We start from the raw sequence: 25347 nt of genomic DNA on the forward strand, positions 1-25347 counted from the left end.
ACCAGGGATTGATGCTCTATGCTCAGGGTACTCAGCCCATGCCTTGCCACTCTTTTCTGGACCACACCCCACAGAAGAAGGGTCAAGCAACCCCACCTCCTGGCTTTCTTGCCACCTCACTCCAGCCTGCAGCTGCTCTCACTGCCCTACTCACAGTAGCTTCCAGAAACTCCTTGAGAGAGCCACTTGTTTGAATGAGGGAAGGAAGGAAGTGGAGGACAGGCAAGATAGACTAGGAGACAACTGTGGCTTCACACAGACTGCTCTTTCCTAGAGCCCTACTGCTGATCTCTGCATCCAGCACACCCTCACTTGCTCTAGGAGGGGACACTGGCTCCCTTTCTCTGACTTTGTCCCCCAATCCCACTTCCAGTCATTCTTGTGACTGAAGCAGAGGCCACCCTGGCTGACTAGCTCATCTGTAGCTGCTTTATCACTCCTAAGGTCTCCAAAGTCCTTGCGATGTCCAGGCTTGGGGGGAAAGGAGGGAGCTGGATGAGCCAGGGCCAGGGAGCAAAGAGCTCAGAGGCAGGGGAGAAGGGAATGAAGAATCCAGAGGAAGTATTGGAACAGTGGGAAGATGAGTGGGGGCTTCAATGGAAATGCTAGACTAAGGAAACCAGTGCCCAGGATGCTCTGTCCCCTGGCAGAGCCAGGAGGGGATTTCCCACGGGCTGCTATCTTGAGGGGGACTCAGGCATGTGGACTGCTATCTATCACAAGAGGTGAAAGCCCCACTTGGCTCACCAGGAAGGGGTAAGTTGTACCTCCCACTTGGGGGTAGCAAGAATGGTCTACTTGTGCCCCCTGGGGGGCATGTCAAAGTGTGAGTCCTCATGGAGGAAAGGAAGCACTTGTCCTGGGAGGAAAGGGGGGCTGATTAATCGGGGTGCTAATGAGCAGCAGGGAGAGGAAGCTCAGAGGGGAGGGGGAGGCGGCTCCATCGATCCAAGCCGTGGAACCAGCAGCTGAAAAAAAAAAAAAAGTGAGAAGGGAATCGATCTGAGGGAAACGGCAGCTGCTGGGGATTAGAGCCCGAGGTCCGCGGCACTGCCCAACAGCCACCCCTCCCCTGCGTCAGCCTGGCCCTGCAGTCTCAGGATGGCCCTGAGGGAGGGTCGCCAGCACAGCTCTCCTGGAGTTCAAGTTGCTGCTCAGCCCACCCTGGCTGCACGGTTAGGTCAGGCTCCTAGTGAAGGGGCACACCAGTGCGTAATTTCCTCCCCCCCTCCCGCATACCTGGTCCTAGCCATGCATGGTCCTCTAACTAGATGTCCCCAGCCTTTCAGCAAAGTGGCTTCCCAGGGCCCCACAGCTGGGTTTCCCCCACAAGCTTTCCATGAGTCTAGGTCAGCAGGCTCCCAAAGCTGGGAAGATAAGACCCCTGGGGACAGGTTCAAGTGCTGCTTCTGGCTGGGACACAGCAGGAGAAAGTAGAGTTGGCATTGGAAGCAGGTGCTGGGTTCCTATGCAAGGGTCCAAGTGACCACAGGTAGCCCCATACCCAGGCAGTACTCTCCCCCACTCTCCCTTCCCAAAGTCCCCCACCCCACGCCCCTGCACTACATACCTTCTTTCCTTTTCTTTCTTCCCTTTTCTCTCAATATCGATTTTTCTTTACTGTTTTTTTTTTTTAAGGTGATTTAATTGCTTTTTTAAGGTTACTTTAGTCTGGGACTCTGCCAAGAAAGCGGGCGCTGTCCCCAATCTCCCCCCAGCACTCACTACTGCCCTGATATCCTGTCTGAATTCCTTGCTATCTGCTGAGATATCTCAGGGTCAAACTGTCTCCACCACACACTGACCTCCATCATGAGCCCAGATGAGACCCTCTTTCCCCGCTTCAGGTCAGTAGGGACTCTTCCATCTCTAAAAAGAAAGAGGTTGGGTGGTAACTGCATACCAGGGGAGGAAGGGGGGTGTCTGTGGGGGAACTCCAGGCCACTGAATGAAACAGCAGTTTGTTGCATGCAGACTCCCACCACTGCCCGGTGGCCAGCTGTCTCTAATTGTCCCCAAGTCTCTACCACCCAGTCTCCCAGACCTCCAGGAATCTGGTTATGCTCAGTAGGGAGCCCCCATCCTTCCAGCCCATCTCTTAGCAGTTTCCACTCACTCCTCCCCAGCCTCTTCTGGCCCCCTTCCTTTCCCTGCACACTCCCTTTGCCTCTGGCCCTGTCCCCTCTCCCCCCACCCTCCCTGCTTCCCTGCCTGCCTCCTTCTCTGCCCGGCTGCAGTTGGGTGATAATCTCCCTCATTTAGCCTCCCGGCTGCTTCCCCGGCTCATTGCCCAGCTGGTCCCTGGGGCCCGGCCCAGTTTCTTCCCCACCCCCACCCCCAGCCCTGCGCCCAAGCTCCCTCAGCCTCTCCCCGTTTCGCTCACCCATTCCCTAGGGACCAGCTGCCCCTTAAGGGGAAATGGGGCTAAGGGGAGCTAGCCAGGACCTGCGCCAGCTGTGAGCTAGTGGGAGGGGCTGCTAGGGACCCTGGAGCTGAGGATGTGGGTGGGGTGGGGCTGCTGTTCAGGCAGAATGTGAGCCCCTCCCAAGACTCCTCTCACTCTCCATTTGTCCCCACTTCTCAGATTTGTCCACAGCCCAATTCTCCAACACCCTGGGATGTGCAGATTAGGCTTCCTGAAACTGGGAAATAGACGGGTAGCGAGAGGGAGGCAAAGGTTAGAGTACTCTGGGCTAGGAACGCCTAGAAAAGGGTGGAGGCAACGGGGAGGGCAGGATGGATTAGCCAGGTGTACTGAGAGGATGCTGGAGGTTTTACTTGAGTAAAATGTCCCCAAAGGGAGACCTGGGATCCCTGCCCCGTCCACCCTAGCCCCCGCAGGACTTAACATGAAGGGTTTCCCAGGGAATCTCTTCACAGCTCAGGGACGTCCCCAAAGAAAGCCGTTTCTGTTCCTTCCTGTCATTTGAGGGCTCCCGACTCCCTGGCTGGCTGGCTATATTCATAAACTACACAACCTTTGAACTCCGAAGGAGCATTCTATAGATCGAATCCCCAGCCTCCAGATCCCAAGGGACACCTCCTTGCCACCCGCCCCAGCTTAGAAACCTGGACCTGGTGCTGACCAGGGGGTGGGAAGCCAGTGTGGGCCAGACGTGGGCGGGAAGGGACAAGGATGGGGGTGGGAGGGGGCTGGCCGGGCCAGGCCTGGCTGGCGAGCGAGCAGCGGTGACAAACGGGCTGTGCGGGGCCGACGGGCGGGGGGGCGGACGGCGGCTGATTTATCTGGGTTATTTATGCCACGGACGAGGCAGGAGAAGCGGTTAATGAGAGTCCCGGCGAAGGGGGATGGGAAGGCCCGGACGTGATCTGAGGCAACTGAAGAGGGTTAGCGTCCCACTGCCAGGCCCTGCCCCCACTGTCACCCGTACTCCCAGCACCCCCACACGGTCCTCCCTGGGCTATCCCAGGGAGGAATCTGCTGCTCTGTCTTGCAACCACACCATCTATCCCTATTTGGGTGTTCTCAAGCGGAGGTCATTGGTCACCAAGAATGGAGAGCGTGGGATTCGAGCTTAGGGAATCTGGAGTAACTAGGGAGGGGACGTGGAAAGGAAGGTCAGAAAGAAGAAAAATACAAACCCTGACTGGCCAGAAACAGACGGAAGTTTGAGGGGTCAGAGGAGAGGGCTGAGGTAGAAGAGGGAGGGTGGGAGCCTGCAGACTCTGAGCTCAAGCTGGAGAGAGGGCAAAGGGCCCTTAAGGCACTAATCTGGTGTCAGACTGGGAGCTCGGAATGGGGGTCTGAGTGACAGAGGGGCTAGGCAGGAGGTGGCGCTGGTCAGAGAGCAGAGGGAGGAGAGAGGAGAGAAAGAAGATGCAGGGAAGGAGGGGGAGAGGGCTTTGCAGCAGCGAAAGCTGCTGGGAGCAGATAAGGCAGCACGGCAGCAGGAGGGATTAAAGCTCCGAGGGGCATGGGGGGGGGGGGTTGCCGTGTGGGATGATGGGAGGGAGCAGGGAGGAGAGGGTTGAGGGCAAGACACCCGGCCAAGGAGACTAGGAGGAAAATGAGATCTTTGAGGAGGCAGGTTTAATCAGGGGCTATTAACTAGGAAAGGAGAAAGAAGAAACTCTTGATCATCCGTCCTGGGAAGGAGGACTTTCCTGTCATGAACAGCCCTACACCCCACACACACGCCCGGGGTGGCAGAGCTAAGCCAAGCGATGAACTGAGGAGGGTACAGGACTGCCAGATAATAGGGTTGGCAGAGGCCGGCCCCAGTAGCTGCTCTGAACGGGTCTGGAGATACTGAGAGCATACAGCGCCTCCTTGCGGTGGCTGGTGGAATACAGGAGACTCAACAGGAATTGGTCGTTGGTACTCAGTCCACTGGCATGGAGACTCCACCTGTCTATGAGTAGGCCTCCTTATGGGGAGAGGTACAATCTTGGAAGAAGAGTACGTTGCTACGCAGGTTGGTCTCCCGAGGCATCCCTTACTATCTCTTGACCTGCTAGAAGGGTGTTCTTGGTGCCAACGAAACCCCCTGCTCCCCCAAACCCAGCTTAAGACAAGTCAGAGATGGCCTTGGTGACAGAAGGCAGCCTTAGTGGGAAGAAAGGGAAAGAGAGAGGGGGCGGCGGGAGGGGAGCGGAGGTGGCAGGCGGGGCTGGGTAATTGCGTGTTTGCCAGTTCTCAGTCTCTGCACACAGGGAGCGTGTGTTGGTGGGTGTTGCTTCACTTTGAGGAGTGTCTGTTGGCAGAGGTGTCACTGTGTCTATCTCAGGGGTCTGGGCGATCTTTGGTTCCCGCCCCCTTTGTGTTTTGGGGGCCATGGCTCTCGGCACACCCAGCTGTGTTCCGTGCTGATGCGGCAGATGTGGCGGGCCCCAGCTGTGCCTGCTTCCCAGAGAGGGGGTGGGGGCTGCAATCTGCTCCCCCATAATGGCTGCTAAGTGCCAGGGGGAGGGACTAAGATAGAGGTAGGATTGGGCCCTGGGAAACCCCAGCAGGACAAGAATGAGAGAGGGCATTGCCTCCCCAGTCCACTCTGACCAGTTCCCCCACCCCAGCCTGGGTTCTTGGCTCGTCCTCTCACTTGCTCCTGAAGCCCATCCAAATTTTTCTCCATACTCAGTCCCTATCCTCAGCTCTCCTCCCCTGTTGCCCCATCCAGCTTGATGCCAGAGACCAGCCCCCTCCTTCCCGGCCCCCAGCTCGCTCCCCTTCACTGATTTTACAGAATAATCTTTTTATGGAAACTGGAGGGGGAAAAAAAACCACTAATGGCAGGAGCACACCCCTCCCCCGCATCCCACCCCGTGATTCCCCCCCCCCCACTTCCCACCCCAGTTCCTTCTGGTTTCTCCTTTCTCAAGCCCATCCCTGAGCCAACTTATACCTCCATGAGGCCGATGAAGGCTGGGTGCAGGTCCCCATAGTAGCAGACAAGGGGGGCTCCCTACTACCTCTTGAGGTAAAGGGCTCCCACGTCATGGGCTGTGAGCTGTCCCCTTAGACAGATGGGGCTTTGGCTTCTCTCAGTGCAGAAGAAGCTCAGGGGGGGGGGGACATCACCCCTCACCCTTAAGACACTTTGCACATGTGACCCCCCTCAGCCTGGGGAATGTTTGAAGGTTTCAGCTTCCCTACCCCACTCCACCTTCAAACACTGACCCTCTTGCTGTCATGTCTCCACCCACCCGCACTGGGTCTAGGAAGGGGGTCCCGGGGGCCAGGGCCTGACACAGACTTATTGGATTTCACGGTGTTTTGCTGAGAAAATAATTAAATTATCATATTTATGATGGAGCTGCCACGGCCTCTGCCAACCACTTGGAACAGAAGGGTCAGGGTAGGGGGAGGAGAGGAAGGGGACCCACAGCCTGGCCTTGTGGTCCAACCATCTCCTAGCCCCTTCCCCAGGGAGATGACCCCAGGCTGAGTGGCTCTGCAACTCTGCTGACGGTGGCAGAGATGACAGGTCTGGGCTGGAGGCAGGTTGGGGAGAAACCAGGAAAAGGGGCCGTGGAGAAGCAGGTTACAAGTTAGGATTGCTAAGACCTCGGGCCATCCCCCACACTCTCACGGAGCCCTCATGATGTGGGAGGTCTTATCTAGGCTAGCCCCCAGGTTAGCCTTGGTCTACCTCCCATATATTTTTCTAACTGCCTGCCTAGGAAGCTATGAAATCCTGGGCTCTGTCCCAGACCCTGGTGTTGACAACAAGGTCCCGACACCCTGCTGCCTGCCACCCAAGCCGGCTGCCAGGACCCCCTCCTGTCTCCCACCCAAACCCTGCCCCCCTATTCTCTTCGGGTAATTAGATTCCTCTCAATTAGCAGATTACGATCATTACCAGCTCATCTGGCAACTAAACTCAGCACCCACAGCTGTGGAGAGGGGGGTGCCAAGAGGGGCACACTGGGGTCATGGGCAAACACAGCAATATGGAGAGCAGGGCTCGGACCTGTTAAATGGTTTCAGGTTGCCAAGAGGTAAAGGGGTCTTTTCTAGACCAGAGACCTCTGCCAGAGGATTGGGAGATGGGTCCTGGAAGACCCCTGGGTAGAGGCAAAACCCCCAACTCCCCAAAGTCAGCCTGGGAGCAGATGGAGCTGGCAAAGCGTTAAACAGGCCAGGGCTGGGTCTTGGCATGGAGCTAAGGAGAGCAGGCTGCTGGGTGTTCAGCCTGGGCCCAAGCCTCCCAGCAAGTATGCCCACTGAAACCCTTCAGCTTTCTCTCAAGCCAGACCCAGGGAGGCAGGTGAACAGGGTGGAGGTCGTGGGGTCCAGCAGGCCAGGGAGCCTGAGGGGCCTTCCTCTAAAGCAGCTAGGCAGAAGGTGGAGGGAGGGGGGAGATTTGCCAGGACTCTGGATTCATTATTCATGAGCCAGCAGCAACGACTCCAATTTAAATGCTAATGTGGGGGGGCCTGACTCAGCTGCCCCTCTTGTACCTCCACCCCCAGCCAAGGCACATGGCGGAATCCAAGCTGGCTTCAAGGTTCATGGGGGTTTATTTGGGAGTGGGGAAGGAGGCCAGGTGTCCCCGGCCAGTATACATGGCTCCCTACAAGGTGGCTTCATCAGGTCCTTTCTGGACAGAGCTAGCCAGGCAGGCGGAAGCCCAAAGGAGAGTGGGCAGAAGTCCTGGGGGCCTTTTGGCTGCACCCTCACAAGATGATTTGGTTGGTGAAGCTTCGACTCAGCTCCTTGTGTGGCAGAACAATCGAGTTCAAGATGAGTACCTCGGCAGGGATCCGGACACGGCAGCCTGAAGCATGGAGGGGGGCACCAGGAGCAGGTCACGAGACAAGGGATGGGGCAGGGAGCCATGGCAGGCCATCAAAAGGGAGCCCTCTGCCCATATGTGCTCCAGGCCTCATCCCCCAGTGATTCACTCAGGCTGGGTACATGGCAGGATCTTGGTAAATGTTTGCTGAATGAAACACACACACACGCACACACACACACACACACACACACACACACACACACACACACACACGCACACACGCACACACACATGCACACATGAACATGATACATACAAGAACAAATGTTCCTGTTACACTCCAGCCATCACCTGTGGGGCTTCTCAGCCTTTACCCCAACCCCGCCCCGCAACCATACCCAGGATAGTGATGGCAGGAAGTAGCTTTCCATCCTTGAAGAGGCTCTCACTGTCCATGCGAGCTCGGGGGTCATTGGGATTGGGGTCATTGGGAGTGCCTTCTACCCGGGCCCAGCGTCCCACAGTGCTCCCCCAGCCTACAATGCTGTGAAGGACACAGGTGTGCTCCTGTTAAATAGAATGGTTCAAGGTGAGTAGAGCAGGAGACAGGCACAAGAAGGTGAGAAGGGAGAAACAGATCCTGGGGTAGGGCTTCTTGCTCTGGGAGGCATACCTGGGCCCTCCCTGTCAGCCTTTTGAGTACCACACACTGCTGTGTGCCTGGTTCCTACCTGCAAAGTGGCTCCATGGAGGACAATGCTCTCTCGAAGACGCACACCATCGCCTACAATCACCCCCTTCCCAATGGAGACATTGGGGCCCAGCTGTGGAGAGGATCATCATACTATGAGAGTGGAGGGACTTGGGGATGCTCAAGGCCACTCAACAGGTATACCAAAGCAGGGAGATGGACCAGCACCTGAGCTCAGTCCATTTGTATCCCCACCAATCCCAACAGCCTCTCCCCTGAGGTTGGGACTACGGCTTACCACAGCTGATGGGGCCACTTTAGCAGTTGGATGGATATAAACATTTCCTAGAAGCAGAAGAAACAACTTGGGGGCAGATACCCCAAAACATAGGGAGGGGAAGAGACTAAGCTTGCACCCCCACATCAGAGATGAAGAGTTTAGGCCCAAGGGCATGGGAGAGTAAAGAGTAATAATGGGATGGGGAAGGTACCTTTGATTCGTGGGCCCCCAGGAGTGTGTTTGGCCAGCCTTTCTGGGTGAGTGATCTGGTATCGGCTCAGATAGAGGCGGGAGGCATAGAGGGCTGAGCTAGGTATAGAAAAGGGGAGTGGTCATCAGGGTCCAGCAAGGCCTGTGCCTACCATCCCAATGCCACATTCTTAAGAGCCTCAAAAACAGTGACACAAGCTTTTCCCCAACCCACACGTACCCTGCAGACTTGATCTGGCTCCAGATACCATCAGTGAGGTGCACATAGATTTGGCCCTGCCCAGCCAGGGCCGAGAACACATCCTGCTCCAGTCGGATGGTCCCTGCCCCAGGCCATGAGCCATCCTCCCTGGCCAGGAAAGGAGAAGACGTCAGTTCCGTAGCTGAGCCTGAATATGGGGTCTCTCCAGGAAGGAACTGAAGGGGCTTTGCCATCTCTCCATGCCCTCCTCTACCAACATCTATTCAAATCCTAGGCACCTCTTCTACTACCCTTGACTGACTGCTTTCTCTGGGAGCCCCAGGCCTAGACCCCACTCCTCCCTTCCCTGCTCATGCCCACCCTCTCCCCCCTTCACCCGTCTGGTCACCCTCCCTCATTGGATGGCACAAAAAACCAAACTCACCCCAGAGCAAGGCAGCTGGTGAGGGCAGAGACAGTCACAGAGAGAGGGGGGGAAAGAGATGGTAGAGAGGCCAGCTCAGCAGAAACAGAGATAGAGTAGCCAGGAGAGACGGGGAGAAGCAGAGACATGGTGGAGTGAGAAATGGTTGTCAGCAAAGGAATGAGGTGTGAGAAGGGGACTGGGTGGGGAGGGGGAGGCCTAGTAGGCAGCTTTTCAGTCTTGGAAGGGACAAACCTTATATTAGCAAGCAGGGCTCTGGGCAGTCTGAGTGAGGGTGAGAGAGAGTGTATGAGTGCGTGCGCACGCGCATGTGTGCACTCATATCTGCACTTGAGCACATGTGCACCCAAGTGTGTGTTGCCGTCTGTTCTGAAAGATGTCTCTGGGACACCCAAGGCTGGAGAGAAATGGACCAGAAGGGGAATGGGCAGGCGGTGACAGAGGAGGAGCTGCTGGGGTGTATAAGGAAGAGGGACAGAATGAGATTAGGAGGGGAGGGACTTAGGCTGGCTGCAGATGACAGTGGGAAAGGGCAAAGGGAGAAAGAGGGCGAGCAGGGTGACATGGAACCTGCAGAGCCTGGCAGGGGGCGCGGGTGTGGGGATGGGACTGAGATGCTTGGGGTTGGGTCACAGGGTCATGGAGCCTGCCTCACAGTTGCCCATCCTGCTGATTACGCTGGAATACATCCCGAAGAGGTTTCAGGGCTTCTGGGGAAAAAAGGTAGATGCCACAGTTGATGATGTCACTGATAAAGGTGCTGGGTTTCTCCACATAGTGTAGGACCTAAGGAAGTGAGGGCAGAGTTCATACTGGAAAGCAGACCATCACCACTAATACAATCTCATCCTCAACCACTGCCAGGCCCTTCTGCTGCCCTGGACAATCCCTAAGGGGTGGCTCATACCTTGCCCCTACCTGGCTTTACATCCCCAGGGGGCTGCCTGCTTCATCCTGCCTAACTCCTAGCATTCCAGGAACACAACTGACCACCAGAACGTCCTTCCCCACCTTTTCCTCTGGAAAAATTCAGTTTGAAACCCCAGGTGGCATTGTTACTGCTCAGCGCTCTCCTGCCACCTTCGCTCAGCTACTCAGAGCTGACCCCCCTGACCTCTGGCCACACCTCTCCCAGGCCACTGTGCCATTTCCAAGGACTGGCTTCTGACTTGTCTTCTTTGCTAGACTGGGGTTTCCTGAGAAGCAGAGGATGTGTTCTGTGGTTCTGTTCCTTTAACGTCTAGCTGATGCCTGCCCCAAAACTGCGTATGTACATTCCACGTATTATATATATATATATATAAAACTATCAACAGGTAACATGGTTTGTGTGTCAAAGCCAGTGAGTCAGGGGCAGGGATTCCACAAACAAGGCCCCTCTTGCTTTAGTGACTACGCTTCCACCTCAGTAGTTATGGGTCACTGTGCTACTTCCTGCCAATCTTTGCACAAAGTGTTCTCTCTGCCTGGAAAACCTTCCGTCTCTCCCATCTCTACAGGCTTAACTCAGCACATCCTGTTTCCTGAAGGAAACCCTGCTCCCACCCCGGCTCTTGCTGTCTTCTGTGTTCCACAGTGCCCCATGCATACATTTATTAAAACATCCAACCCACAGAAACGAACCGGCACCCCTTCCCCTGTCATTCTCTCTTAAAAGGGCTACAGGATGATTCACCAGGGAGGGGTAGGGGGGATGGCACACATACTATCCTATCCGTTTGACATGATGGATCACACCTGAATGTGTTCTTGGCATTGGGTATGGGGTTGAGCTTACAGAGTGGTACCCGGCCCCCGTCCTCCTCTCACCTCATGCGTCTGTGGGTTCTCAACGATGCAGCCGTAGTTGAGGGATTGCGTCCTGTTAGCCTGAGAGAGACAGACATATCCGAGACAGTGACCTGACTCCTCCAGGGCAGCCGGGGCTGTCTTCTCTTCCTTTTCCTTCCTTCCCCTCTAGCACCTGGCACGCAGCCCTGACACTGACAGGCCTTCAGCAGAGTGGAAAGCTGACAGCTGCCTTCCCTCTCCCCACTTCCCAGCAACCAAAGGGCTTAGGGTTGCCAATGACACCTCTGTTACCATTGGGGCAGCACACCTCCCTCCCAACACCCATCCCTACTCCAAGACCTAGAGTGGCCCCAGCCTCTCCTTGGCCCTCAGCCCTCCCAGGCCTCTCACAGTGGTGCCGAGGAGTAAGAAAGGACGGCGCTGGCGTCTGTGAGCATCCAACATAGCAGTCAAGGGGAAGTCAGAGCAGACATCAGCGTTGAGCACGAAGAATGCCTCAGGTGCCCCGGCCAGGATCTGGTCCCGAAAATGGTAGAGACCACCCCCTGTGCCGAGGGGAGCAAACTCCTGCAGGTACCTGTCCCCAGGGACCCCAGCCACCTCAGTGAGATGCCACAAGCCAGGGCACCTGACATGCCCTCTCCCGTCACCTCTGCCCTTTTCAGAAGTACTTCCAGCCAGGCCTGCAAGGAAACTTTGTATTAAGAGATTCTGATGGCCCAAATAAGAATCTCTTAGGTATGGGGTGGACCCTGGTATATACGACAGATGCAACCCAACCCATTCCTACCTGACTGGAAGGTTAAACTCCTGCTGGGCAGCTTCTAGGAACTGGGTGAGCACCTCATCAGGCTGGTAGAAGCCAATGAGTAGAATCTCCTGCATTCCAGGGACCTAGGACAAGGGAAGCGGTTAGGAGAGAAAATTCTGATGGGAATTGGGAAGATCTTGGTACTGGTCCAGAAGTCTGGAGGATGCAAATTCAGCTTCAGCTGGGTTTAGTGGGTAATCACCATTCTGACCTGCTTCTCCTTTAGACAGTGAGGAAGTTTCAGCCCAGATCTTTTCATTTTTGATAGTCTCCCATATGCCTGGAGACTGGAACAACCTTGTTTACCAAGCTACATTAGTGTATAATCCAGCCATCTTTTCTGCCTTTCCATCTTTCTCTCCCACTACTGGCGATTGAACCCAAGACCTCATACTTCCTAGGCAAGTGCTCTATCTCTGAGCTGTAACTGTAGCTCCTGTATGTGTGTGCATGCATATGCGGGTACACAAATATGCATCCATATGGAGGCCAAAGGTCAATCTTGGGTTTTTCCCTCAGGAGTAGCCCACCTTGTGACTGGCTCTTTATAAGGGTGATGGGGATCGAACTCATGTCGTCATGTTTGTGCAAGCAAGCACTGTACCAACCGAACCATCTCCCATCATATAGTATTCTAAGTCTGCTATCAGCATGAGATGGGGGGAGGGGAGTGCCATTTATCAAGGGTCTGCACTGAATTAGGCATTTTACGGCTTTAGCACTCCACAAAGGAGGTCTAAGCTCTACTTTACAGATAAGAAAACCAGAGCTCAAAGAAAGTTAAAATTTTGCTGGCTCTGGGTCTCAGCAGGAAGGCTGGACTCAAAACTCAAACCTTGCCTATCCCAGTAACAAAACGATAAAGAAAAGGAGCTACAATACAAGGCTCTGTACTTTATTACCCATAAGGGACCCCCGTGCTATGGCTCTAACTTATCTTTTAAGATCCCTGCCTGACTTCACATTGCATACTGTAAAACTAGGTGTGAAACCTCAGCAGCAAAAGGCAGGGAAGTCAACAGGCACGGGCCTGAAGAAATGCCATTCACATAGACGTCAGTGAGTGACAGCCTTTGGAGTTACACTTGGTGGGAAATGGAAGATACACACACACACAGCACGAAGGAGACAGAGCAGTAGGTGCAATGTGAGAGGAGAAACTACAGGGTTACCTGAGCACAGGCTTCTATATGGTGCTGGATCATAGGGACGCCTGCCACGGGAAACAGTGGTTTGGGTACCTCAAAAGACAAAGGCCTGAAGCGAGTCCCTGAGAGAGGACAGGACAACATTTTAGCTGCCCACTTCCTTCTGCCCCAGCCCCACCCACCACTCCAGCCCACCCCCTCCCATATTCCCCAGCTCCTCACCCTTTTGAGGGCCTCCAATGAGGATCACAGCTTTGAGCATGATGAAGGGTAGCTACCTAAACCTCAAACCCCCAACAGAAGAGTTAACATTCAGATCTCACACCCCAAATTGCAACAAATAGCCTTTTCCTAGGATGTAAACTCAAAAGTTCACACCATCACAGATTTCATCTCAATCCAGAGCTCAGTTGGCCTCAAAAATCGGACCCCCGCTCTTTTATCTCTAACGACTTCCCTTTGGCCATGAACAAATTCTGTAAACTCGGGAACTCAACGGACCCCCTTCTCAAGACTCCAAAATCACAAAAAACCTTAAATCTCCATCCCAACAACTGACAAACGCCTGTATCCCCCTTTCTAGATGTTCAGCCCCGAATCCCAGTGGTGAATATGGAACCACAAACCTCGCGTGAGCTCTGGGTATTTAATTTCAATCCTAAGAATGAGCCCCAAGTACTGAGCAAACACGAATCTGCACTTGATTCGTGGTAGTCCTAACACCTCTAGGTGTTGAAAGTGAATCCTACGACTTATCTGCATGTGCTAAAGTTCGAATCAAAAGACAGGTTCCCTTGACACGCCACATGCTGAGCCTACTGACTCCAGCAGTGCGGATCATGACAGCTGGTGCCGGAATCTCTGGACTCCGAGAATGGATTGCTGACCCTCTGGACCCCACAACTGAGTCTGTCCAATAAACGTTAGCTTCTCGTAGCCACGGGTTATGGAGCCAACACAAGCACGGGCATAAAGAGAACAAGATAGGACCTCCGAGCCCTCTCTACCTCTAGGGTCCGTCCCCCCTACCCATAGTTGCCCGCCAACCCTTCACCAAGTAGGTCCTTTTACCACTAGCTCCCTTTACGCCAGCTCTGCAGCCCGCAACTGCTTGCTCCTTCCGCGGACGTGTCTCCTGAGAACTCGCGAGAGCGCCTTCGCAGGGGCTGCCGGGAAATGTAGTTTTGAAAAAGTCCACCCTCTCTCTCCAACTTTATTAAGCGTTCTGGAAACCTGGAGTTTGGTCAAAGGGTTGAGGGACGGGCTTAAATGAGGACAGAGAGGAGTGAAGGTCGAGACTAAGAAGTTTGAGGCCTAAACTTTCCCAGCGTGGGCTCAGAGACAGCGGAGAACAAGGTCACAGGAGAATATAGATCAGAGGCGAAAAGGGTGTAGCCAGCCTAGGAATTGGTAGGTGCTAGGTCATCAACAGCTTGGGAGGGGCCGCGTCTAGGCTGAGCAAAAGAAGAGAATGCAGAGTCGCAGCTCCAATATTTGTCCTGCTGGGAAGTTTGACTCTGAGAGAAATCCTGTTCTGGATTTACTGTCTGTGAAATGACGCACAGGACTAGACACGCTGTTTTTCCTGGTGGCTCCGACATTCGGTGACATTGGCCTGTGGGTCTTGGAAATAATGTATGGGACAGGAAGAACAAATGACAATGGAAAGAAAAAAGAATTAAAAAAAAAAAAAAGACATGGAGGGACAGAAGGAAAGCAAGTTAGGTTAAAATGGAAGAGGGTTTGGGTCCCACCAGCCCCTGGGCTCGCAGCTAGAGCAAAGGGTCTGACAGTCCCTTTCAAGCCATGTCCACCATCCACCCACGCGAAGGGCTGGTCCGCTGTCCGCTGTTCCTTACCGACACATCATACTTGCCACCGTCCTGGAGTGTGAGTCCGGCAAATGGTCTGTGTGGTGCTGTTGGTACCAATCTCAACACCCTGGGGAAGGTGTGGAGAGATGGAATGGCGCGCTGTGGGTCAGTTTACCCGGGTAGTGAGTGAGCCTAGATAATTAGGAAGCTCTGCTCTTTGCAGCTCAGCGACCCTTATTCTTCTCCAAGGTTTCTGGGAACAGTATGACACAGGTAGGTTCCATCTCCACCCCAGCCTTCTACGCAGATCCCAGCCCTTCCCTGTCGCTGGTTTCCCCCGCCCCCCGCACCCTCTCCCCTCCCCTCAAGACTGGGTTTCTCTGTGTAGCCCTGCCTGTCCTGGACTCACTTTGTAGACCAGGCTGGCCTTGAACTCACAGCTAATTCACCTGCCTCTGCCTCCAGGGTGCTGGGATTAAAGACGTGAGCCGCCACGCCTGGCCCTGTTGTTCTTGATGTCCTCCCTGTCCTTGGTCTGGTGGACATCCAGCGGAGGTTAGCCCAGGATCTGGGCAGCCAGTGTTAGGATGGTGTCTTTGCATGTATGAGTGTTATCAGGTCCCTTCTGAACCTTAGCAGGAACTAGATGAAGGGCAGGGGAACCTCGCCAGTAAAGGACATAAGGTAAGGTGGGGCAAGAAGCATCCATCACCTCCCCAGCTGATATCTGGCCCTAAATCCACAAGGTGCATTTGAATTCACAGTATGTTATTGGGCAAATGACTAGCCTCTAAGGTTTTTTATCTCTTTAGCTATTAAACAGGACTCAGCCCTGTCCCTTTTTCTCTGGGTCAAGTAGGAGATCAAAAGAGATACAGCTCTCATAGTACTTTGGAGGCAGCTTTGAGTAGAGGAAATTGCTCTGGGTTGGGAGCCAGAAAACAGGATTTTTAAATATTGGCTCACACCGTGACCTTGGGCCCTGGAGTCAAATAAAGGGAGCCCACGGTTGACTTCTCAGTCTGAGTGGGACCAGGTCCTGAAGTAGGGGAGAAAACTGTTAGGATTATCATGCCCTCGGGCATCATTCTTTCTGGACTAGGCCCAGTTAGTTACAAACATGCTCTGGCCTGGACACTACTTTTGTGGATCCCCAGGTGCTGTTTTGGGCCTAGGGTGTGTGAACCTCCCGCAAGGAGGCACCAGCAGAAGGGACTGGCTACGCTGATGCTATCGTGGTCCAGGCAGGCCAACTCAGCGTCTTGCACCACCAGAGCCACCACATTAAGGTCCTGGGAAACATAGCCTTGCTTGAGTCCATTGCACAGCTCCTTGCATTCTTTCTCCAGCAAATGAACGGGTCCAGCCTTGGCTGTGCTGCTTTTCATCAGAACTATGTCCTTCAGAGGCTCCAGAAGCCGGGATAGGCCTTTCTCCCTCGGTTTCTTTTGAAACTCACACCCCCACCCTTCCAGGCTGGGTCAGTACTCAGAGCTCCCATAGTAGAACCGAGGCCTTCTTCTCCCCACCTAGTCTGCCAGCACAGCATCTCTGCACCTTTTCCTTGACCCACTAGACACTTAACCTGGAAATTGAGACAAGTAGGAAGGGGGCCTGCCCCTGAACTGTTACTTTTTGAAAATGATCCTCTTTTGTCAGCGACTTCTCCCCCTGACTAGTGGTTCACATAACTGTTAGGGTCTAGGTGATCTGCTGAAGACAGAACCCACCCCCCCAACCAGGAAAAGCAGTGTGCAAAACACCAGAGTGTTTTTAATCTAGCATGCTAGGATCATCTCTCTCCTCTAGAGGGAGACCCCGAAATGAGCAACAGTGCAGGTCTGGAGGCCTTCCTCTCCACTACTCCAGACTCCTGCATCTGGGGGCCCAGACCTGCATGCAGATGGAGGTTCTCTGGACCTCAGTGTGTGTGTGTGTGTGGGGGGGTCATTCATATCCAGAGTAACATCCTGGAGGTGGAACTGCTGTTTTATTGTTGTTGTTTGTTTGTTTTCGCATAAAATGTTTTTGAACATTTGGAGAGTAGACAACAAACTTGGGGGTCCAGGCTGAGCCAGAGATTTCAGGTTTTCAACCCACTCCTTACTTAAGAAAAATACCCACCTGGCATGGGAATGACGGAAACGTTTCCCAGGAATGGACTCGTCCTACAAGGGTTGACTCCAAGGCTTCAAGTGGCTAGCTGGGTTGTTTGTAGGCCACCTTCCTGGCTATCAGAGCAGGGGTGCGGGCAGTAATCAGCACTAGGCTCTAGTTTTATACATTGCTCCTTTCTTTGCCTTGTTTGGTATGGCTGCCCTAGGAACTGCAGCCTCCACTCACTGGCCAAGTAGCCCTAGGATGTCTAGGATGCTGGCCCCAGAAGAGGTACCTGAACTGCTTGGGGATACAGCAGCATCTGGACAGCTGGATATGACAAAGGGCATTCATCCCACTCCTAGAAGAACAAGATGAGGCCAACAAGAGGCATGGCTTTATACCATGCAATCTCAATCTCAACCTCCAGGCAGCCATATAATATGCCCTTTTTCTGACGCTGTAAATTAAAGGCGTGCAAGTGTTTGGGGGAAGCATCCTTAAGTAAAGCCAGAGTGGGCCTTGAACTCCATGGTCCATACAGCCAGAAAATAAACTGGACTGCATGGCTGTCAAAACCAGTGGGAATCACCTTACCTTTATGGCCACCCTCACCCCAAGAGTCTCCAGTTGTCCCTTTGACATCATGCCCCCTGGTGGTAAGATGAAGTAAACCAAGGGGGTGAAGGAAAGATATTTGAGAACAGCAGCCACCATCACCATGACCCCTAATGCTACCTTCATCCCCCACTAGCTTGCATTTTTGTGACAGGATAGGGTCTAGATGGTCAGTGCTATCCTTGAAGGTTAGGGCTATGATTGGCTCCCCAACCTCTAGGTCTTTTGGGGACATAAGATGGTGCATGGGGGCACCAGACTACCTGTGTGCATCGTTTCCACTCATTGTAAGTACCCACTCAGGTGTGGGGCAGTCACCTTTTGATCAGAACAATCTTGACACCAGTCTTCTGACATAAATTACCTTTGCTCCTCCAGGTTTGGAACAAGTAGTTCACATGCCATTTCCAATGGAGATGGGAAGGGAACTGCAGATCAAAGGGGGATGGGAGAGGAATTTTTTTTTTTTTTTTTTTTTACCATTTATCAAGATATGAGTTCAGGCACCTCATTTTTATACGAAAGCATCTGCAGTGTGTAAGGGACGGGAGATCCTCGCAGGCAAACTGTATATCTTCATAATTGAAACGCTGGGTAGGCACGGTGCCTCTCTCATCCCTTCCCAATGGTTTTTAACAGCTTGTTATTTTATGGTGACGGGCCTTGCCTCTTTCCTGAGGTCCCGGGGAAGCCAGATTGGCTGCTGGAGCTTGAGTCAAGAGGTCTTCGAACCGGCGCCCATGCTCTCTGCCTATGGTCACAAGTTTGGTCCTTTCACTTTGCCCAGAGTAGGGCTTCAAGGTAGAACACGGGGAACCTGGCTCCCTCTTTCTTCTACCTCAGCTCCGGGAAGCTTATTTCTGGGACCTGGTGACCATTCTTGGGTCCCCCGTGGGTGTGTCCAGTCATTGTCCAACAGACTCCTAACTTGCTATGGAGACAAGAAGTTCTAGTCTGATGTGTCCCTCAACCCTAGAAAAAATGCTGGACGTGGCTGCTCTGAGCACTCACAGCTGTTCCACACATTCAGATCTCTGTTTTAATACCAAGAACATGGTGCCAGCGCCCCACCCCACCCCACCCCCATTTCTTCTACCGCTCTTCACACTGTCTCTTTTAACCAATTGAGATGGAATCTGTCTCTCCCTAGTCCTGGGGAAGGACACGAGTAAAGGAGGTTGAGATAGGCCTAGGATGTGGCTGGTTCACTTGAGAGCCCAGCATTCTCCAAGTTACAAAGAGAGAGCAAACGTGAGCAGAGGCAGGGGTCCCTGGGGTCAAGATAGATGGTGGGTATGGGAATTCAGAATGTCTGCCAGCGTTCTAGAAGCTGCACAGTGAGGACAGGACAGTCTTCCTCCTTCTAGGAATGAAAAACAGTGAGGGCACAGGGAGGGATCGGAAAGCGTAGATGATACAGACCCCTGAATGCATTGTCATCGCCCAGAGAAGGCGATGCTCCACCCAGGACTCACTCCAAGCCACTGAGCCACCTCCTCCTCACCCCACCTAGAGGCCACAGGTAGGTTCCACCACTTGCTATTTTGTTTTTTGTTTTTAATTTTCTTTGTGACAGACAGACAGAGAGCTGCACAGACAGCTGGATGGCTGAGGGGATGGTCAGGACAACATAGGCAACAGGGGATTGGATGGAAAGGAAACTCCATAAAAGGCAATAAATAAATAAATACAAATGGGAAGAAGGGCAAAGGCCATGGAGGAGCAGTGGGGACATCCCTGGGCCAGTGTAGAATGGCCAGAACTGCATCGGCTGGGACAGGAGACCAGCTTGAGAGGCCTTCCTTCAGCACACGTTGCTTTGCCTTTCTCCTTTCTCTTTCTGAAGATACACCTGCTGGCCTGCCCTGCCACCCCTGAGCTTGCTCCCGTGGCCTTCCACCTTTCTGCCCTCCCTTATGTCTCTGCTCTGGCTCCTGGCACTCTCTCTGTGTCCTGCCCTCCTCTCCCCGCTCCCGGCTTACTGTTCCCACACCATGAGATCCTTCTTCCTCCTCAGCCACTTCCTCCACTGGCTTCTCCCTGAGATGTACCATTCCCAACCCATCCCACAACCTTCCTCAACTTCCTCCCTCCCTAGCTTCTCTCTTTTTCACTCTTCACTTCCGGACTCCCTTCTTGCCTCTTTCCGTTCTCACCCTTGCCCAGCCTGGCCGGTGGATCTCCTGTTCTGGTTTTGGCCATGGGTGACATCATCGGGCTGAAAGCCCCAGAGGCCTTGTCCCCTTAGGTCCATGAGGTAATAGGCCAGCCAGATGTTGCTGCTGCTGCTGCTGGTATCTGAAGCCCCGGCCCTGTCCAGCTCAGCATGGGCTCTGGAATGTCCCTTGGCAGCATGGATGGGAACCCGAGTTGAAGCCCGTGGCCGGGCTGTGGTCCATTGCCACTTAGGGGCTGCCAGGATAGGAGCGGAGCAGCACCTTGTGCCGGGTAGCAGCCTCAGCCCGCCGCCGCCGCTGCTCGCCCAGGAACTCCTTGAGCCGGTTGGTGGTAAAGGTGAGCGTCTGGCGGCGCAGTTTCATCAGGTAGGCATCTTGCAGCCATGGGTGGGCCAAGCAGTCCTGCAGTGAGGGCCTGCTCCTGCCAGGCGAGCCAGGGGACCATGAGCCAGTAAAGAGGCCCTAGGAGAAGGCAGGCTGTACCCTCCTCCCTCGGGCCCTTTACCAATCCTGACTCATCAATATGTGTTTGATGCTGGGCAGTTCAGGGGCTTAGTTTCCCAGTCTTTGGAATGGGGAGGATGATTCAGTCTTTCTCAGGGCTGTTATGGGCTTTAAATGGTAGGCAGCAGGACAGCTGCAGCAGCTGTACTATATGGAGGAGTTGGGAGTCTTCAGCCAAGTGACACCAGGGCAGGAAGTCAGCATCCACAGGCGGGTAACACCTCATGGTTGGCAGGTTAGGGGGCCTACTCACCAGGGATGAACTGAGAGGACCTTTCGCAAGAAGAGGGTGGCACTCTGGGATGTGTTAGGGTACAGCTGGAAGGCATCAAAGCGACCCCCCACAATCCGAGCCTCTGTCTCCTGGGGGTCTGGCTCGTAGAATGGGGAGTATCCGCTAAGCCTGTTGTGGAAGACAGGGGAGGGAGTTGGCAATCTCAGATGCCCCCTCATTGCCTCTGCCTTAGCACGGTGCTCAGTTGTCAGGCGTAAGAGACGTTCGTGCAGGGCATCTGGGAGGGGCACAACACTCAGGGGGCAGTGCCACTTTGCCATTGGGCATGTGCTTGGGAGACAGCATCAAGGAGGAGGTGTGGACAGAAGTGGGCTGAGGGTATAACAGGCAGAGAGGAGGATCATGGGCAGAGGAAAGCAGGGGGCTGGGGCAGGGCCAGGCCACTTACATGATGTAGGTGAGCACACCTGCTCCCCAGATGTCCGTGGCAGAGCCAATGGGGTCTCCCTTCACCATCTCAGGGGCTGACAAAAGACAGAGGTCAAGCTGACCTAGGCTCTCTACAGCAGGGGACGGGGAGAGGCAGGCTAGAGGGAGGGGTTCTGGAGCCTTAAGGAGCTGGATCATGGCTGGGTTTGAGTAAAAACAGAGCAGCAGGGCCTTATGGGGTCAGCAGGTGGGGGCCGGCCACAAGGAGATGTGGGCTACCCGAGACACCGAATGATGGAGGTTCCAGAGGACCCAAGATTCAACTTCACAAGCTTCCTTGGATCAGCTCCTCAGTAGAGCTACCATTCACACAGAGTGTGGCCAACACCAAGATTAAGAGCCTTTGAAATCAGCCTGGCTGGCTCTAATCCCAAACCTGCCCCTTCTAAACTATGGGACCTCGGGCGATTTACTAAACCTGCCTGGCTCTCCATTGTCTCACCTATAAAGTGTGGCTTGTAGAATAACTCTAAGGAATTGAGATAATAAGCACCAGTTAGCAGGTAGCTAAATGACTGCTGGGTTTCCCTGCTCTGTACAGTCGTAATTGATTCTCTTGTCTTCGCAGTTTCGCAAATCCCATCGCAGCTATTTGTATCTGTCTAATTGGACGAATACTTAACGTCAGGGCGCCTCTCTTTCCTCATCTGTAAAAAGGGAGGACTATTATGCCAAACTCTGGGGGCTATTGTAAAGATCAATGGGGGAAAAAACCCTCTGTTCATTATTTACATATAAGTTAGTGCATATGAATGGTACACGTGTGAGTGAAGGGGGTGGGGGTGAGAGTTGTTGAGCCTGGCATGCCCCTCTGGCAATTGTCCAACCCTCAACTATGACAGGTTGCTGGTCCTCTTACCCATGAACTCCAGAGTGCCTGTGCGGTGTCCAAGGGGCTTCAGGGCCTGAGGGTTGTAGGGCTGGGCACTGCCAAAGTCCACGATCTTAAGGGCATTGTCAGCCGCCAACAACAGATTGTCTGGCTTGATGTCCAGGTGTAGCACATGGCGGCCATGGAGGTAGTCCAGGCCTTGTAGCAGCTGCAGCACATAGGTGGCCACATCATCTTCTGAATACCGGAATCTAGGGCGGGGGGTGGGTGGGATGGGGGGTGTCAGCAGAGGCAGAACCTGTGACCTTCCAGCCAGCCTCCCCGACTCTTGCTACCCGTTCCTCAGGAATACCCAGCTAACCTGTCGCTGAGCCCACAGAGGAGTTCCCTGTTGCCACAGCTCTCAGCGATGAGCACAAGGTACCGAGGGGTGATGTAGGCCTCGTGCAGGGACATGAGCCGCTCGTGGTGCAGTGTCCGCAGCACCTCGTACTCCTGCAGTACCCGTCGCCTGCCCTCTGCTGCATACGGCACGATCTTGGCAACGAATGTCCGACCTGTAGCGTTCTCCCGGCAGGATCGCACAACACCAAAGCGGCCCCTGTGTGTGTGGGAGGGAGGTCACAGACTCAGGGGGGGGGGGCACTGTCACTGTGAGAACTAAAATGGGAAGTAGGGATCCTGGGGACAAGAACACAGTGGGCTTCAGTGTGAGCTTTGGAGTTCAGTGCCAGTAACAAAGGTTCCGTCACTCCTGACTATCTTTGGAAGAGCCCATAACCTCAGTTTTCTCTCATCCAAGAAAAACGGTGGTGGTAGCAAGGCAGTGCCTTCCTTTCGCAGTCGTGAAGATTAAATGACTGTGTGTGGCTTGAGCTCAGGGTACCACCTAGCTGAACCCGATAGTTTTAAAGACCCGCATCCGCCATATCTGCCTCCAAGGCCAGCCAGGACATCCTGCTGAGCTCTCTGAAACTCGCTGTTCCTTGTGCCCCACCCACTCCCCCACCTTCCCTTCCTCATCCCTGCTTGCCTGGCTTTCTCCTCTAGGAAGGTGTAGGGTTTCTGAGGGGGCCCCTGTCGAAGAGTGGTGCTCTCCGGTATGGGGGAGCTGACCACCTCCTTGGCTGGGCTGAGGCTCCGCACAGTCACCTTGGTGGGCTCAGGAGGAGGCTCAGGGGCTGGGGGCTCAGGGGCTGGGGGTGCAGACACGAAGGAAGTCACCATATACAAGGAAGATGAGGAAGATGCTGGTTTAACCCCTTGAGGAGTAGAGGTTGGGGTCAGGATTCCCGTGTCAGGGACAGAAGACTTGGGTTCACTTGGGGTGATCTGGATACTAGGTAGGGTAGCCTCTGCTTGCTGGGCAGCCAGCAGCCCCCTGTGCTTTCGTGGAGGGGTTTGGGGTGGTGGACCCATGGCCTTGAGCGAGGACAAGGCCTGGCTGGCAGACGTGGGGGAAATTGAGGGGCTGAGAGTGGCTGCCTGGGTGGCTGGGGGATCAAAAGCTGGGGTGGGGGCCAGTGAGGTAGGAGAGTCAGGAGGTGGGGCCCTGGCTGGCCCTGAGGTAACAGGGGCATCTTGGGGAGCAGCAGCTGGCTGAGCTGAAGAATCTGAGAGGAGACAAAAAAAAATCAATGAGTGTTCTGGGGCACAGCTGTGATGCTGCAAGAAGTGGGGAGGTCCTGGGCTCTGCCACAACCACCCTACACCTCCCCCCACTGACCTTGAGTGCTTCTAATGAGGACCTTCTCAGAGGGGTTGCTGAAGGGCCCCTGCCCAGCACGGTTGGAACAGGCCACACGGAACCTCACAGTCATACCGACAGGCAGGTGTGTCACATTGTAGTAACAGTCGGGGATGCCTGAGCTCACAGGGTGCCAGACAGATTCCCCTGCAGGCAGCACAGGGCAAGGTTAAGGCCACAGAAGCCATGGCCCCAGCTCCCCCATGCTATCTATTAAAAGCCCAGAGAAGATGTCTCTAGAGAGGACACTGGGCTTCCCAAGCAGCACCCTACCCTTGTCCTGCCACCTCGTGCCCTCTCCTCCCCTCATCCTGCCTCGCCCTCACCATCTACCCGCCGCTCCAGAGTGTATGTGCAAGGTGCCCGGCTGTCTCCTGGCTTCCACAGCACCAGTGCCGTATCGTTGTAGGTCTGAGGCACCTCTGGAGGAGCTAGCTTTCCTGGGATGCCTAGAAGGAGAAAAAGAGGCCATAGCTGAGGGTTCATCAAGGCCTACCCCACCTCCTCATACCTCCTGCATTGGCCCTGCCTCCATAACTCACGGGCCACAGCCACAGTACAAGAGCTGGTAATGCTGCCCAGGGCATTGGTAGCTGAGCACTCATAGAGCCCAGCATGCCGCTTGCCAGCCCGGGGTATGCTCAGCAGCTGCCGTCCATCTTTGCAGGACACAATGACCACTGAGGGCTCTGATCGCAGGGACTGTTTATCTGGGGACAAGAAGGCACAGAAGGACACCTGAATACATCCAGGTTTCCCTCGCTTGTCCTTTACTTATGCCGCCCTCGCCATCCCCCTCCGCCCTGTGGCCTAGCCCCTCCTATGTTCTTGACTAGGATCCACTTGTCACCACCCCCCATCTCTATGGAAGATGCAATCTACTTACCTTTCATCCAGGAGATGCGGGGTGCTGGGCAGGCTGCCGGTAGGCAGAGCAGGGTGGCTGCTTCCCCCTCCAGCAGCACCTGGTCCTTGAGTTTGATGTGGAAGACTGGAGGGAAATCTGAAGGAAAAGAGAGACAGCTCAGGACCCTGGCTTCTTGCTGCCAAGGGTAAGACAGGTGCCTGTGTGCCCTGGTGCCACAGGGCAGGTAGGAAACATAGTGAAAGGGTCTCTCCTCCCAGCCAAATGTGGGGAGCAGAACCCCAGAATCTTCTTGTGGTAGACATCACCTTCCTCAGGCCCTCTGCATACACAGAAGCACGTTACCCTCCACTGAAGACGCTCAGTGCATACCTCACGTTTGTCAACCACTCTGAGAGCTGATGCCAGCACTGAATAATACAGGTTCAACATGAATTTGTTAACAACAAACACATTTTGAAAAAAAACAGTAACAATTAAGATTCTGAAATTTGAACTCCCTCTGGGCTACTGTAGGGCAAGTGAGAAGAGAAAGGAGTTGAGAGAGAGTGACCCGAGCTAATCTGGGCGGTAGGCAGACTCTGTGATCAGAATGCAGTCTTGGGGCCAGAGTGACAGCTCAGCAAATAAAGGCATCTGCCACCAAGCCTCATGACTTGAGTTCAGTTCAACAGATCCACACGATGGAAGGAAAAAACAGACTCCTGAAAGTTGTTCTCTGCCTCTCACAGGTATGCTAAGGCAGGCACAAGTGTGTGTGTGTGTGTGTGTGTGTGTGTGTGTGTGTGTGTGTGTGTGTGTGTGTGTACAATATATAAATTAAAAAAAAAAAAGACTGTAGCCCACTGTGACACACAATTTTAATTCCAGCACCTGGAAGGGCAGAGGCAGGAGGATCTCTGTGAGTTTGAGGCTAGCTTGGCTTACATAGTGAGTTCCAGGACAGCCAGAGCTACACAGTGAGACCCTGTGTCTCAAAAAACAAAAACAAACAAACAAACAAAAAGGCTGTTCAGTCTCAAGAGCCCTGAAGCCAGCGCCCCCTATGGGCAGCCCCTGGAAGGGTGCCTCTCTGCCTCCCTAGACAATCTTCCCTTCCAACCGCTGCCTATTCATTCAGGCCACTAAAAAGAGCTGAGAGCAAAATAGAGACTACAGGACCCTAATCAAGTCATGTGCCCCTTCCGAAGCTCTGTCCCTAATCTGTGAATTG

The 25347-nt window shown here is 54.1% G+C and overlaps 2 protein-coding genes across 15 annotated transcripts in view; both read right to left on the minus strand.

The window, feature by feature from the left end:
- Positions 1-6850: 6850 nt before the first annotated feature.
- On the minus strand, positions 6851-13930 carry Gmppa (GDP-mannose pyrophosphorylase A). Of its 4 annotated transcripts, none has more exons than XM_051154035.1 (14): positions 13828-13890; positions 12979-13034; positions 12781-12878; positions 11588-11691; positions 11188-11374; positions 10816-10875; positions 9662-9792; positions 9007-9021; positions 8601-8729; positions 8382-8479; positions 8189-8235; positions 7931-8023; positions 7598-7766; positions 6851-7238 (listed from the first exon to the last, which is right to left on the minus strand). In XM_051154035.1, the coding sequence occupies exons 2-14, from the start codon at positions 13016-13018 to the stop codon at positions 7138-7140; spliced, it is 1272 nt and encodes a 423-aa protein (XP_051009992.1). In that variant the 5' UTR covers positions 13019-13034; positions 13828-13890; the 3' UTR covers positions 6851-7137. The 4 variants fall into 4 exon arrangements, with proteins under 4 accessions (XP_051009992.1, XP_051009991.1, XP_051009990.1 ...); XM_051154033.1 differs by having other exon boundaries at positions 6864-7238; positions 12979-13040; positions 13828-13930; XM_051154034.1 differs by lacking the exon at positions 13828-13890 and having other exon boundaries at positions 6853-7238; positions 12979-13642.
- A 4909-nt stretch (positions 13931-18839) lies between these two features.
- Speg (striated muscle enriched protein kinase) overlaps positions 18840-25347 on the minus strand; it is a 57478-nt gene continuing 50970 nt past the window's right edge. For all 11 annotated transcript variants that reach the window (XM_051154038.1, XM_051154039.1, XM_051154037.1 and 8 more), the window contains 10 exons: positions 24156-24272; positions 23812-23979; positions 23596-23718; positions 23249-23416; positions 22556-23135; positions 21884-22123; positions 21550-21773; positions 20650-20725; positions 20220-20369; positions 18840-19883 (listed from right to left, as the gene is read on the minus strand). In XM_051154038.1, the coding sequence (XP_051009995.1) occupies positions 19691-19883; positions 20220-20369; positions 20650-20725; positions 21550-21773; positions 21884-22123; positions 22556-23135; positions 23249-23416; positions 23596-23718; positions 23812-23979; positions 24156-24272 (2039 nt within the window). In that variant the 3' untranslated portion in view covers positions 18840-19690. The remainder of the gene's footprint in view (positions 19884-20219; positions 20370-20649; positions 20726-21549; positions 21774-21883; positions 22124-22555; positions 23136-23248; positions 23417-23595; positions 23719-23811; positions 23980-24155; positions 24273-25347) is intronic.

The sequence above is a fragment of the Acomys russatus genome, chromosome 12 (genome assembly GCF_903995435.1).
Source record: "Acomys russatus chromosome 12, mAcoRus1.1, whole genome shotgun sequence".
Taxonomy (NCBI): Eukaryota; Metazoa; Chordata; class Mammalia; order Rodentia; family Muridae; genus Acomys; species Acomys russatus.

What these genes read in the sequence shown, in the direction of transcription:
- Gmppa (XM_051154035.1), bottom strand. Translation starts at nt 13,018, where the DNA reads ATGCTCAAAGCTGTGATCCTCATTGGAGGCCCTCAAAAGG. An exon ending in TCTTACTCCTCGGCACCACT is followed by an intron (nt 10,876 to 11,187) that starts GTGAGAGGCCTG and finishes TGTCTCTCTCAG; the next exon opens with GCTAACAGGACGCAATCCCT. An exon ending in AGAACCCACAGACGCATGAG is followed by an intron (nt 9,793 to 10,815) that starts GTGAGAGGAGGA and finishes TCACTTCCTTAG; the next exon opens with GTCCTACACTATGTGGAGAA.